Source organism: Equus przewalskii, chromosome 6 (genome assembly GCF_037783145.1).
Source record: "Equus przewalskii isolate Varuska chromosome 6, EquPr2, whole genome shotgun sequence".
Taxonomy (NCBI): domain Eukaryota; kingdom Metazoa; phylum Chordata; class Mammalia; order Perissodactyla; family Equidae; genus Equus; species Equus przewalskii.
Window position 1 is genome coordinate 39,010,945 of NC_091836.1, and position 12,231 is coordinate 39,023,175.

At 43.5% G+C, this 12,231-nt stretch overlaps 1 protein-coding gene across 10 annotated transcripts in view; it reads right to left on the reverse strand.

Annotated features, from left to right (window-relative positions):
- NFRKB (nuclear factor related to kappaB binding protein) overlaps positions 1-12,231 on the reverse strand; it is a 39,769-nt gene that overhangs the window by 11,345 nt on the left and 16,193 nt on the right. For 6 of the 10 annotated variants that reach the window (XM_008518696.2, XM_070623431.1, XM_008518697.2 and 3 more), the window contains 11 exons: positions 11,639-11,712; positions 10,677-10,761; positions 10,128-10,305; positions 9,845-9,953; positions 9,496-9,622; positions 9,172-9,237; positions 4,988-5,067; positions 4,835-4,881; positions 1,835-1,895; positions 1,258-1,432; positions 195-301 (listed from right to left, as the gene is read on the reverse strand). In XM_008518696.2, coding sequence (XP_008516918.1) covers positions 195-301; positions 1,258-1,432; positions 1,835-1,895; positions 4,835-4,881; positions 4,988-5,067; positions 9,172-9,237; positions 9,496-9,622; positions 9,845-9,953; positions 10,128-10,305; positions 10,677-10,761; positions 11,639-11,712 — 1,109 coding nt within the window. The remainder of the gene's footprint in view (positions 1-194; positions 302-1,257; positions 1,433-1,834; positions 1,896-4,834; positions 4,882-4,987; positions 5,068-9,171; positions 9,238-9,495; positions 9,623-9,844; positions 9,954-10,127; positions 10,306-10,676; positions 10,762-11,638; positions 11,713-12,231) is intronic. The other 4 variants (XM_070623434.1, XM_070623430.1, XM_070623435.1 and 1 more) reach the window with 1 other exon arrangement.

Sequence of the window (12,231 nt, forward strand, 5' to 3'; positions counted from 1 at the left end):
AGGAAAACTCAGAGCCAAATCTGTGCTTCACTGACAGTAAGGGTCTTAGGTCATCACTGTTTGCATTTCTCAAGATATCCTTCTTTTCTTCATTCCATTTTTTAAAAATTTATGTTATTAAATTTTATGTTTCCTTGTAAGTTTTCTTAAATCCATTCTGGAACAAAACAAAAATAATCTCTTCTGCATCCTACCTGAGTGCTGGTGACATCTGGTGCAAGAAACTGGGAGTCCTTGAGCAATTCACAGATCTCTGCTCGAGTGCCTTCTCCGTTAGGCAGCCGGGCCGCGGCATCTCGGACTGAGGACATCAGAAAATGGAAAGTGTGAGTGTCAAGCAGGGCCTCAGCTGAGGAACACTGCCCTGTACCTGCCCTGGTGGGTGAAGGCTTCCCTACCTTACCCAGACCCAGACTCAGCATGAGGTGGACCCTGCCCTCTGGCGGCTTCTCTACCTTACCCAGACTCAGCATCAAGTGGACACTGCCCTCTGGCGGCAGTTTCCTATACACTCAACACTTAGCGAAGACTCAAAGTCCATGACACCTTAGAATTCAGTGGGTCCAGGAACTCGGGTAGAAAAAATATTACATCTTTAACTGAAATTTAAGCAATTTCCTTCAATTATGAACAAAGGTAACAAACCATACACTGGTAGTGCTGTGATGTTGCACTAGAAATCAGAAATTCTCATATCACATTACAGCTGCTGCAAACAACTCAAAAGATCATTTCCACTCATCACCATTTGGAAATTACAGGAGTTATAAGACCCACTGCTAAATCTCATCACTTAACATCATCATAAAAACATATATTTTGGGCCCGCCCCCTGTGGCAAAGTCATTAAGTTCCACATGCCCCACTTCAGAAGCCCCGGTTCGTGGGTTCAAATCTGGGGTGCAGACCTACTCCACTCACCAGCCATGCTGTGGTGGTGTCCCCCATACAAAAAAAGAGAGGAGGATTGGCAGATATTAGCTCAGGGCTAATCTTTCTCAAGCCAAAAAAAGAGGACTGGCAATGGATGCTAGCTCAGGGTGAATCTTCCTCAGCAAAAAAACAAAAAAAACCCCACGTATTTCTATAGCATAAATTTGTTTTAATATTTTGATAACTTTCAATATGATTATTTTCTTTTGCAATTCTTTGCATTTTATTCTGTGCATTTAAAGACATAATTTTGATAAGGGGTTCAGAAGTTTCACTAGACTGCCAAAGAGATTCATGGATCCCTGACAGATAAACGGCACCTACCGAGCGACAGGATGGTGACATAGGCAGGCCGGTCAGAGCGCAGCAAGGAGTGCTCCCGAGCCTTGTTGAGTGAGGTCTCCTTGTCAAACACGCCCTTCACAGGCCCCACTACAGACTCAAAGCCATGCATGCGAAAGGTGAATGCCTTATGGGGTTGGCTATATCTGTACCGCTCCTACCAAGAGAAAAAGGACATGGCTCATAAATCAGAATTAGTGGGGTTCTCTCTAGAGCTCCCATACAATAAGGGATTGACCTGGAGAGATTAAAACAAGAAGGAACCAGCTATTCCACTAGGAATACTGAGCCAACCACAGTGGGAAAAAGATGGCCCCCGAAGCCTTAGTCACTAGCAAAGGGACAAAGAGGTAAACATAAATGTATTCTGCTGTCAGAAGAAAAGGTCATCAAAACATTTCCCATTCCCTTTCCTCACACCATTTCCACTCCCAACAAACAATGCCAACTAACAGACTATCTGTGGTGAAGGGCATGAGTTTCCTGCAAGAATCTGGATGCAAGGAGTCTTCGGCCTCACAGGTGCAGAGATTTACACTGGGTTCGAGCTATTTCTCACCTGCTCCTGGAAAACTCGTTTCTCCTCCCCTGTGCTGGGCCGCACCACGTAGTCAGTTCTTCTGGAACATAAAGAATTTTGTATTCATCCCCCCTTCTCCAGCACCCAGAACCACTCCCTTTGCAAGATGAAAAAATGGCCCTTCATTAGCACTCTATCCTTGCAAAGATCAACAGTCCACTTTCCAGGTCCTACCAAGTAACTCCTGTTGGTATTTCCAAAATTAACCGATTCTTAGAAATCCAGAAAGGTATTAGGTACGTGGGAAAGAGACTGACATTTTTACCGACTGTTTTCAGTACTGCTGCTAAGTAAGCCCAATCTAATGGCAACAAAAAATTCAGCCTTAAGAGGAAAAAAGGACTTCAAATTTGTAAGATGACAAGGCTAGTCTTTCTGTTTCCCAAGCAAAGTACCAAAACATTGAGTTCTACCCCCTATTACATAAAGCAATAGTTCACCACATTCAGGTTGGCCCCTTTGTGCTGGTGTTCAGGAATCTAAAGAACCACAGTGGGGCCACCCTGGTGGCGTGGTGGTCAAGTCTGCGCACTCAGCTTTGGCAGCCCAGGGTTTGCAGGTTTGGATCCCGGGTGCAAACCTATACACTGCTTGTTACACGCAAGCCGTGGTGGTGTCCCACATACAAAACAGAGGAAGATGGGCACAGACGTTAGCTCAGGGCAAATCTTCCTCATTCTCCCCGCCCCCTCCAAAAACTCTGAAGATACAAATAAATGGAAAGATATTCTATATTCGTGGATTGGAAAAATATTGTTAAAATGTCCATGATTACACAAAGTCACCTAGAGATTCATGGTATTCTCTATCAAAAACCCAATGGCATTTGTCAGAGAAATAGAAAAAAAAAATCCTAAAATTTGTACGAACCATGAAAGACCCCAAATACCCAAAACAATCTTGAGAAAGAAGAACAAAGCTGCAAGTATCACAATGGCTGATTTCAAACTTTATTACAAAGTTACAGCAATCAAAATAGTATGGTACTGGCGTAAAAACAGACACATAAACCAACAGAACAGAACTGAAAGCCCAGAAACAAACCACCTCATTATGGTCAACAAATATTTTGAAACTGGAGCCAAGAACACCCAATAGGGAAAGGACAGTCTCTTCAATAAACGGTTTTGGGAAAAGTGGACATCCACTTACAAAAGAATGAAATTGGACTCCTCCCCACAATCTTACACCACTCACAAAAATGAACTTCAAATGGATTAAAGACTTAAAGGTATGACCCAAAACTATTAACCTCCTAGAAGAAAACATAGCGAAAAAGTTCTTCGACGTTGGTTTTGGCAATGATTTACTGGCTATGACACCACAGAACAAGCAACAAAAGCAAATATAAACAAGTGAGACAACATCAAACAAAAGCTTCCACACAGCAAAGGAAATCATCAACAAAACGAAAAGGCAACCTACCAAACAGGTGGAGATACTGGCAAATCATAAACTGATAAGGGGTTAATATCTGAAATATTTAAGGAACTCATACAACTCAACAGCAAAAAAAATCCGATTTAAAAATGGGCAAAAGGACCTGAATAAACATTTTTCTAAAGAAGACATTCAAATAGCCAAAATATAAATGAAAAGGTGCTCAACATCACTAATCATCAAGGAAATGCAAATCAAAGCCACAATGAAATACCACCTCACACCTGTTAGAATAGCTATTACCAAAAAGACAAGAAGTGCTAGCAAGTATGTAGAGAAAAGGGAACCCTTGGCCACTGTTGGTGAGAATGTAAATTGGTGCGGCCAGAATGGAAAGCATATGGGGATTCCTCAAAAAATTAAAAATAGAACTACCACACGATCCAGCAATCCTACTTCTGAGTATATTGCCAAAGCAAATGAAATCACTATCTCCAGGAGATATCTGCACTGCTTGTTCATCACAGCAATATTCACAATAGCTAAGACATGGAAACAACGGAAGTGTCCATCAATGGATGAATGGATAAAGAAAACGTGGTGTACATATATACATACAACAGAATATCACTCAGCCATAAAAAAGAAGGAAATCCTACCATTTGCAAGAACATGTATGGACCTTAAGGGCATTATGCTAAGTTAAATAAGTCAGACAAAGAATGACAAATATTATATGGTCTCACTTATATATGCAATCTAAAAAAAGCCAAACGCATAGAAACAAAGAGTAGAATGGTAGTTGCCAGGGGCTGGCGGATGGTGGAAATGGGGAGATGTTGGTCATAGGATACAAACTTCCAATTATAAGATGACTAAGTTCTGGAGATCTAATGTACAGCCTAATGACTACAGTTACCAATACTGTTTTATGACCTTGAAAGTTGCTAAGAAATCTTAAATGTTCTCATCATAAACAAAAAAGTCAGTAATTATGTGAGATGATGGATGTGTTAACTAACCTCACTGTGGTAATCATTTCACAATATATATGTGTATCAAAACAACATACTGTACACCTTAAACTTCTACAATCTATCAATTATATCGCAACAAAGCTGAGGGGAAAAAGGGTTTTTCCCCCAAACTGGAAACCGTGACATGAGATGATGTGATAGAAACAGCTCAGGACTAGAGATCAGAGACCTACAATCTAGCCTGGGTCCTGTCACTAACTTTCAGCAAGTCACCTAACTTCATACCTCAATTTCTTTACAGGTAAAATGAGGAAGACAGATTAAATGAATCCTTCTGAAACGGAAGCCGAAGGCAGGAAATTCAGGGAATAAAGCACATCCACCTCCAAGGCAGAGCACACCCCTCCCCAGTTCAGACTCCTGTCCTCAGGGGGCCACTCGCTGATGGGCGGGTGCGGCCCTCCTCAGGTGTGTGGGGGCGGGTAAGACTCAGAGGACCCCTAGGGTCTCGGAAGTCCATTCCAGTGCTAACGCACTTACATAAGCAACGCCAGCAAAACCACAGCAATACCTTCAACTACGGGTTCATGGACACCACCCACCGTTAGAGGGTCATACTCACACCCGAGGAACAGGTGTTGTGGCATCTGAGCTGTCTTCATTTTCTTGCTGGAGAAAAGGAAAACATTAACAAGTAAATGGACTAAAGAATTCTGACTAACCTAAAGGCTCTGGAAACCCAATAGGAAAGATCTGTATTTCTTAAAAACCATACCTTACAGAAGGCCTGGTCTTTGGTTTCTAGCCACAGCTGAAAGAGTGCAGCTAATTCCTTTTCATTATCTTGGGATTGGCCTATTAGAAGAACAAAAAGGCAAAAAATAATAAAACGATCTAAAGTGTTACTCAGAATCCCACTTTCTCCTTACTTGCTCTTTCCATGGCAGAGAAAGAAGCTATCAGGACCTGGAGCAATGGTCCTTTGCAGATACGGTCCCCTCAGCCTGTCCTACCCATCCATTCACTGTCTGCCTGGACCGCCACTCCTGGATGTCCCCTAATGACATCACTCATTCAACAGGGAGCTGCCGAGGAGCCGCCACGTGCAGGCACAGCAGGCTAGGCTAGGGTTACTCAGCGAATCCAGCTCTGCCCTGGTAGAGCCACGGCCAAGCAAGGAAAGAGCACATCCCAGATAAAATCTAAACATAGTAGGTGTCACAAAGGATGTTATAAAAGTTCACCCTAGGAAAGTTAGCCTAGCCTTGGGAGGTCCGAAAAGGCTGCTTCTGGCTGGTGGGGGCACAAAGGCCTTCTACACACTGGCACAGCAATAAGAAGGCCCCAAAACAGGAGACAAGCTGACTCCTCTGAACTCGCCTAGAAAGAGATGAGCACTTTTCCTCTGTGCCCTCCTCTCCAGCACCTTGCTCAGACTCCCAGCGCAGCACTTGTCACAAGATGTGACAAGTGCTATGTCTCCTGCCCAGACCAGAAGCCACAGGGACCATCACCCAGGCCTGCTTGTGTGAAGAACGCAGCCCTCCAGGGCCTACCCTGCTCAAAGGTTGCTGAGATGACACTTACGAGGACTCGTACCTGCTTTCACTAGTCAGTGCACAACACAACCATCCTCAGAAAGCTCTCAACTTTCTTGTCCTTAGACGACTCCTCTTACTTCCACTCTGCCTTCTAGAAACACTTCTTGATAATCGGTAAATTCTCCTACAGCCTAATCCTCTTTTACAACACCATGTCCACGCCTTGTTTGGTTTGAAATCTGGTCCTCCACGATCCTCTCCCTTGTGGTATGTTGGCTATTTAGTCTCTCATGACCATGTCCTTCAGAGTTGAGTTCCTCCTTCTCCCCTATAACTGATGCCAGACTCTCTCTCCCCAGCTCCTCCGAAAAATCAAAATAAAATGAAAGCCTGATCCCTTTGGCTCCTACTATGCACCTGCACCCACCTTGCTCCCCGCTCCTTGCAGCTACTTAACTCATCCCTCCTCACGGAGTGCTGGCCACCTTGCTCCTCACCAGCACTCTTTCTGCCATCATGCTGGGTTAACTGCCACATCCATATGGATGGTCCACCCAACATCCACCCTCAGTTCTGTGACCTCATTGACCTCCTCCCTCCACTCTACCCCAGCCACTCACTCCCACAATCACAACTGGGTTCTGTCATTACCTAAAACTGCTCCATCTTCAAAATGCCTAATCCAACGTTTCTCAGCCCTGGCTACACATAAGCATCACCTGGGAACTTTCAAAAATACCTGGGCTCAGGCCCCATCCAAACAACTAACCAGAACCTCTGTAGGTAAGGCCTAGGTATCAGTATGTTTTTAAAGTTCCCCAGCTGACTGCAGTACACAGCCAAGTTTGAGAACCTTTATACTAATCCACACATTCTGCTCCATGACCACAATGACCGAGATTCTTCCCTGCCTGTTTAACTATGCCCACCAAAACGTTACTTTGACTCAGCAGGACTGCTAGTCCACTGACATCTCTGCTTCTCCAGCCCCAATGGCCCCCTTCCTTCATGCTTCTCTCCCTATTCAGTTCAGAGTCTACGTCCATCGTTTCAACAACACTCTGACCGATAGAGGAATACCTAATAGCTCTGCTCTTCTATCTTTGCATCATTCCAATCTAGCAGAACTCAACTTCTAAACTATCCATGTTCTCAATGCTTCAATTCAGACAGCTGAGGGCTGCCAGAGAGAAAACTCACAAAAAGGCAAAGCATACCACTATAAATGAAAGACAAGCGCCTCCGCTGACCCTCAACACTGCCCGGCAACCTAACATCGTCTCTGGTCAAACTGGTTTCCCACACTCCATAATAACTATTTCCCACACTTCTCAACCTCCCTCCTCACTCACAACAGACACCTCACCTCTCTCACCTCCTATTTGACACAGAAAAGCCATCCAACTAAACTCCTTCAAATGTCCCACAATAAAATCTACAAGCCTGCTGCCGTGTATCCATTATTTCCTCCTACAAGAAAGGTGCTGCTCCTGCGATCCAAGGCCAATCCCTTCCCCTCTTCTTGGGAATGTACATGGTGAATTCTTCCTTCTTTCCTATATTTTCAAGCTCCTTCTCTCCATTGTACCCTTTCCAACAACACAAACTCAAAGTCGCTCTCATTTAAAAAAATTCCTCTCTTGGCCACAAGTCCCCCATACCATCCTTCCCTCCCCTGCTAAATCTCTAGGAAGGGTTGTATAGATCCACTGTCTCTTCAACCAGTGGTGTACAGGCAAATGTTTAACTGGCTTTAATGGGGCCCTGATTGGCAGCATTTGCAGATTTCCATGGTGTATATTAAGGGTCAGCAAATTGGCCACTTGTTTTGTAAACAAAGTTTCATTGGGAACACAGCCATGCCGATTAGTTTACATACTGTCTATCGCTGTTTTGCACCACAACGGCAGAGCTGAGTAGTTACAACAGAAATCACCTGGCCCACAAGCTTAGAATATTTGTTCTCTGGTTCTGTAAGTTTTGCCTAAGTATCCCACCATGGCTGATTTCAAGCCACCAGCCTGACAGTCGAAAGAGCTAGACAGTCAGCTATGAGTTGCCTTCAGCTCACCACTGTCCTTAACTCCAATAAGGAATCACTCTTACAAGAAACTCATTTCTTCCACATCCACAAACCCAGAGTCATTTTATCTTACCGAACCTTTTAGTATCAATCAAGGCTAATGACCACTCCCCACTTCTTGACTCTCTCATTCCTTGGCTTCCAAGATTCAACCCACTCATGGTTCCTCCTAACCCTGTAGCCCTGTCCTCTCCAGGTTCCTCTGCCACTCTGCCTCCTCAACCTTGGAGTTTCTCAAGGCCTAGTCCTAGACCCTCTTTTGTCCTCAATTAATACTTTCTCCCCACGCCTTTGGCTTCCATTCTTTCTGCCCAGGTCCAGATTATCATCATCTCTGTGATCTTTTCAAATTCTATCTTCCTTGACACCACTGACCCAAACAGCTTTATCCATCTAGAACGCTCTTCCTTTCCATCTGCCTCACTCCTTCCTAGTCATCATTAATATCTCTGCTCAAACGTTCCTTCCTCAGGAAGGCCTTCCTTGACTCTGCAGACTACACCAATGCCTCATTAGAAACTTCCATCCTTCCTGGTACTTTTCCCTTCCAGAATGTATAAGTTTGTCATTTCATTTGAATGAATATTTGTTCCCCAAACAAACCTTACACCCCACGAGGGGAGCTAAGTTGCAAACCATTATATCCCCCAGCACCTAACATAGTGCCTGACACCTAGAAGCTGAATAAATGTTAGAAGGAACGAATGACTCTGCTGCTTTCACAACCTTCCCTCCATATATCTCTTCACAGACCACTTGAGAGAGTCAAGAGACAGGTTTGTAAATTTCAAAAGGAAATCAACACTGAATTTTCCTCTTATCACCATCACCAAGTAATGGTAACCAAGTTACTTCGGGTGCATGTTACTACAACTTACACAGTAAGTAGGAATTTACAAATTTAAAACAAAAATAAGGATCCTGTTCCTTAGAAAGAGCTTATTTGGGGCTATCCAACATCTGGTTCACATCACCCTCAACAGCAAAGCCCATTTTTAGGAAAGAAAAATAATTATATTATCACAAGCTAATCTAAAAGCATAAGTATGGTTAATACAAATGCTGATGGTACTGTAAAAGACCCCTGCAGATTTAAAGCTGGCCAGCCCAAGAGCGCATCATAACAGAAGGGGCAAAATCCAATGAGGGCATTAAACTCAGACCTTGAAAGTACCAAAGGGGTCTTGAAGGCTTCTTTTACTGAGCAAAGTAAGGTTTAAGACTGCCTTTTTCAACATTCTACTGGAATGTACTGAATGGAAGGCAAAAGCAACTTAGGGGAGGAAACAAGAGAATGAAAACCTACAGTCAGGGTAGGTAATATGAATTACTTACCAAGCAATTTCCACTGCTGGGTCTTCTCTTTGAATTCAACAAATGGAGAGAAACTAGAGGGTACAGCTGCAAGAAAGAGATCACATAAACCAGCCACGCAGGGGGAGAGCGCTAACCTCAGAGTAACTGGCACCCCTGAGCGCTGAGATGACTTGAACGTTTCACAGCGATGCAGTCACTATGAATCAGGACAGAAGAGACCTCCAAGGCACGGCATGATGCAAACCCAGAAGGAATTTAACCAGTAAAGCTACAGTTTACTAAGAGAATGAATTTTACAAAGGGGTAAATAAATACTGATTCTACAGAAAAAAAGTACCTTACCACGGCTTTCTCCAGCAAGATACTGCAGGGCTGGTAACACCAACTCTGCCCAGTTGGGGGCCACAGAGAACCAGCTATTGAGGGAGCTGGCGGGAGACGACTGCCAATCCAAAACTCGCTCCTCCAGCTGAGGGAAAGTAAAGGCAGAACCCAGTCAGATTTCCCTTCTACACCAGCAATTCCATGGCTGTGCCAGAGCAAGCTGGGTATATCTGTCCAGTTCACCCAAGTCACAGAACAAGTTAGCTACAGAGCTGCGAAAGGAACCCAGAGTTCTGCTTCTCAAGACACTAAAGGTTTCTACAACTTGAAATATTTGATGGCCATCTGACTTTTCCAAAACTCTTACCATAGGAAGGCTAGCCTGCCCCTCCAGCAATAAGATTTCTAACAGAAGCGAGAAGAAGCTGGAAGATATTTCATTGATTCCAAGGCAAGGCTTGAGATCTTCCAGAGGCCTAATGAGGGAAGAAAAATATAAGAACCACCAAAACTGCCAAGAACATATCCCTATATTGGTTGAGGCCCTCCGACTCTCCCAGCAGTCATAAAAAGTTCAATAAAGGACCGCTGCACACTTCCCCGGGCAGGACCCCTGGGACCCCTTGAGACGTAGTCTGTGGCTCACTCACTCCTCCTTAATGGCAGGTGCTGCCAGTGGAGACGGAGCCCGGGAGAGAGGCGGGGCCCCCTCAGTGCTGCTCAAGGGCTCAGCCAAATCCTCCTCTGACTTGATCATTTTTATTTTCTTCTTCTTCTTTTCCTCTTTTTCCTTAACCTTTTTTTTAAGGACAGCCAAGTCATATAGAGCTGGGAAGGAAAAGCAAGACAAGTCATAGAAATGCATTTTCTCCACCAGGAAGTGAGGGGTCTTATCTGCATATTATTTTCCCAAGGCCCACCAGTAAAAGAAAGATCTCAGTAATCGGACATTTTGTTTGGTTGTTTTTTTACCAAACCCAATGAGTGATTTACAGGTTAATTTTAACTTATTAAAGAGCCAATGATCTGTTGTACTGATTTTATGCTCATTTCCACCTATAAATCCATAAGACACAACAAAACAAATGTTTTCAGCAAGAACAAAGCTGTGGTTTCGTTTATTTTTGCAACATGTAGACTGGCTCATGTAATTTAACACCATGGTCAAACAATGGCTACCTAAAAAGGATGGCATTTACCTGCTAGAGAGCCCTTCCTGCCAGCATTTACTCGAGTCATGATGTCATTGAGAGTCAGGTCCCCTGTCAAAAGGTCCGGGTGATCCTAAGTGTGATATTCAGAGATCTGTTATGGAGGCCCCAAAAAAGGAGCCAAAACTCCTCCTGATTTTGCCAACTAACCTAACAGACACAACTAGATGTTAGGTGCATTTGCGGAAATCATGGTGAATTAAACATATACAGAGATAAAAACTACTGCTCTTCTAAAAAACTAATGTCTCTTTCGGGACACAGGAGAACTCAGTTCCCACCTTTCTACTGTATGGCATTTAAAGTTTATAAAGCTCTTGCATTCCTTATCTCATGTGCTCTTCAAACAGTCTTGTTAAATATCATGCTATTTTACAGTGTGAAAATGGGGTTCACAGATGTTAAGGGATTTGCCCAAAACCATGGTAAAGTGGAAAAGACAGAGCTGGACCCCAGTTCTGACTTCCAGTGTGGGACTCTTCTCATCTCACTACTGTGCCTTAGATGGACTGCCTTTTCTTCCCCCACTGTGCTCTCTGGCTTGGCTGCACCAGCATTACCTTGCTTCAGTGGAGTGGTGTAACAGAAACAGTAAAAAGTGGGACGAGCACAGGATCTGACTCTTGGTCCTGCCACTTACTAGCTGTAGGGCCGAAGACAAGCTCCTTAACCTCTGTGAACAGTGGTAAGTGGATATAATGAATCATATACCAGCCTTGTTGTAAAGATTAATCAGACACTATGTTAAGCACGCCTTACAAAGTCAAAGCATTTGTCTTCTTCCCAGATCTTTGATGTTAACTAGCCTCTTTGGTCACTCCTGCCCCCAAAAAATGATGGGAAAAGCAGCATAAATAAGGTAGTCATTATCTGCATCCTCCTTACAGTAGCCAATCCAGAGACGATAGACTGAAAACTGCTAATGATCACACACCACCCGCCAATCTTACTGGTTGATGTTTCCGCTTCTCATGGTGCTTCTTTAACATAATCTTCAGGTCACTTTCCCCCAGTTCTATTTTATCTGAGAGAAAATGAACCAAACCACATGGACTAGGTCATTCACTAACATGATGCTCAAATTTAAAATCTTTCTGATCACTTGCGATATTTGAAAGTAAGATATTTCTCTGAGTTTCCCTTCTGACTCCTGTATACTACAAGCACCAACAATCTTGAAAGAGTCACAGTATCAACTTTCAGCTTTTCTATACATTGGTCAATAGCAATGACCTCAGTTACTCAGCTGCTCCTGAAACACACTAAAGGATCTTAACATACTTCCTTGACTCCTGTTTCAATTAAAACTCTTTCTCTAATTTCATGGACATCCTAAGAAATTGCTATGGCTCTGGTTACCTCTTTTGTTCTATTACTGAACTGTCCCTTAGTACTGCTATTTTGTTTTAAGATTCTACTTTCTTTAGCGCAAAATATCAGCTGATCAGTTCCTAAGGAAAGTTTTCAAAACAAAGGAACGAAGGAAGGCCTACCTACTTGTAAATAAGTGGAATCGTACAAAAACTTCTCCAAATCTCCTAAT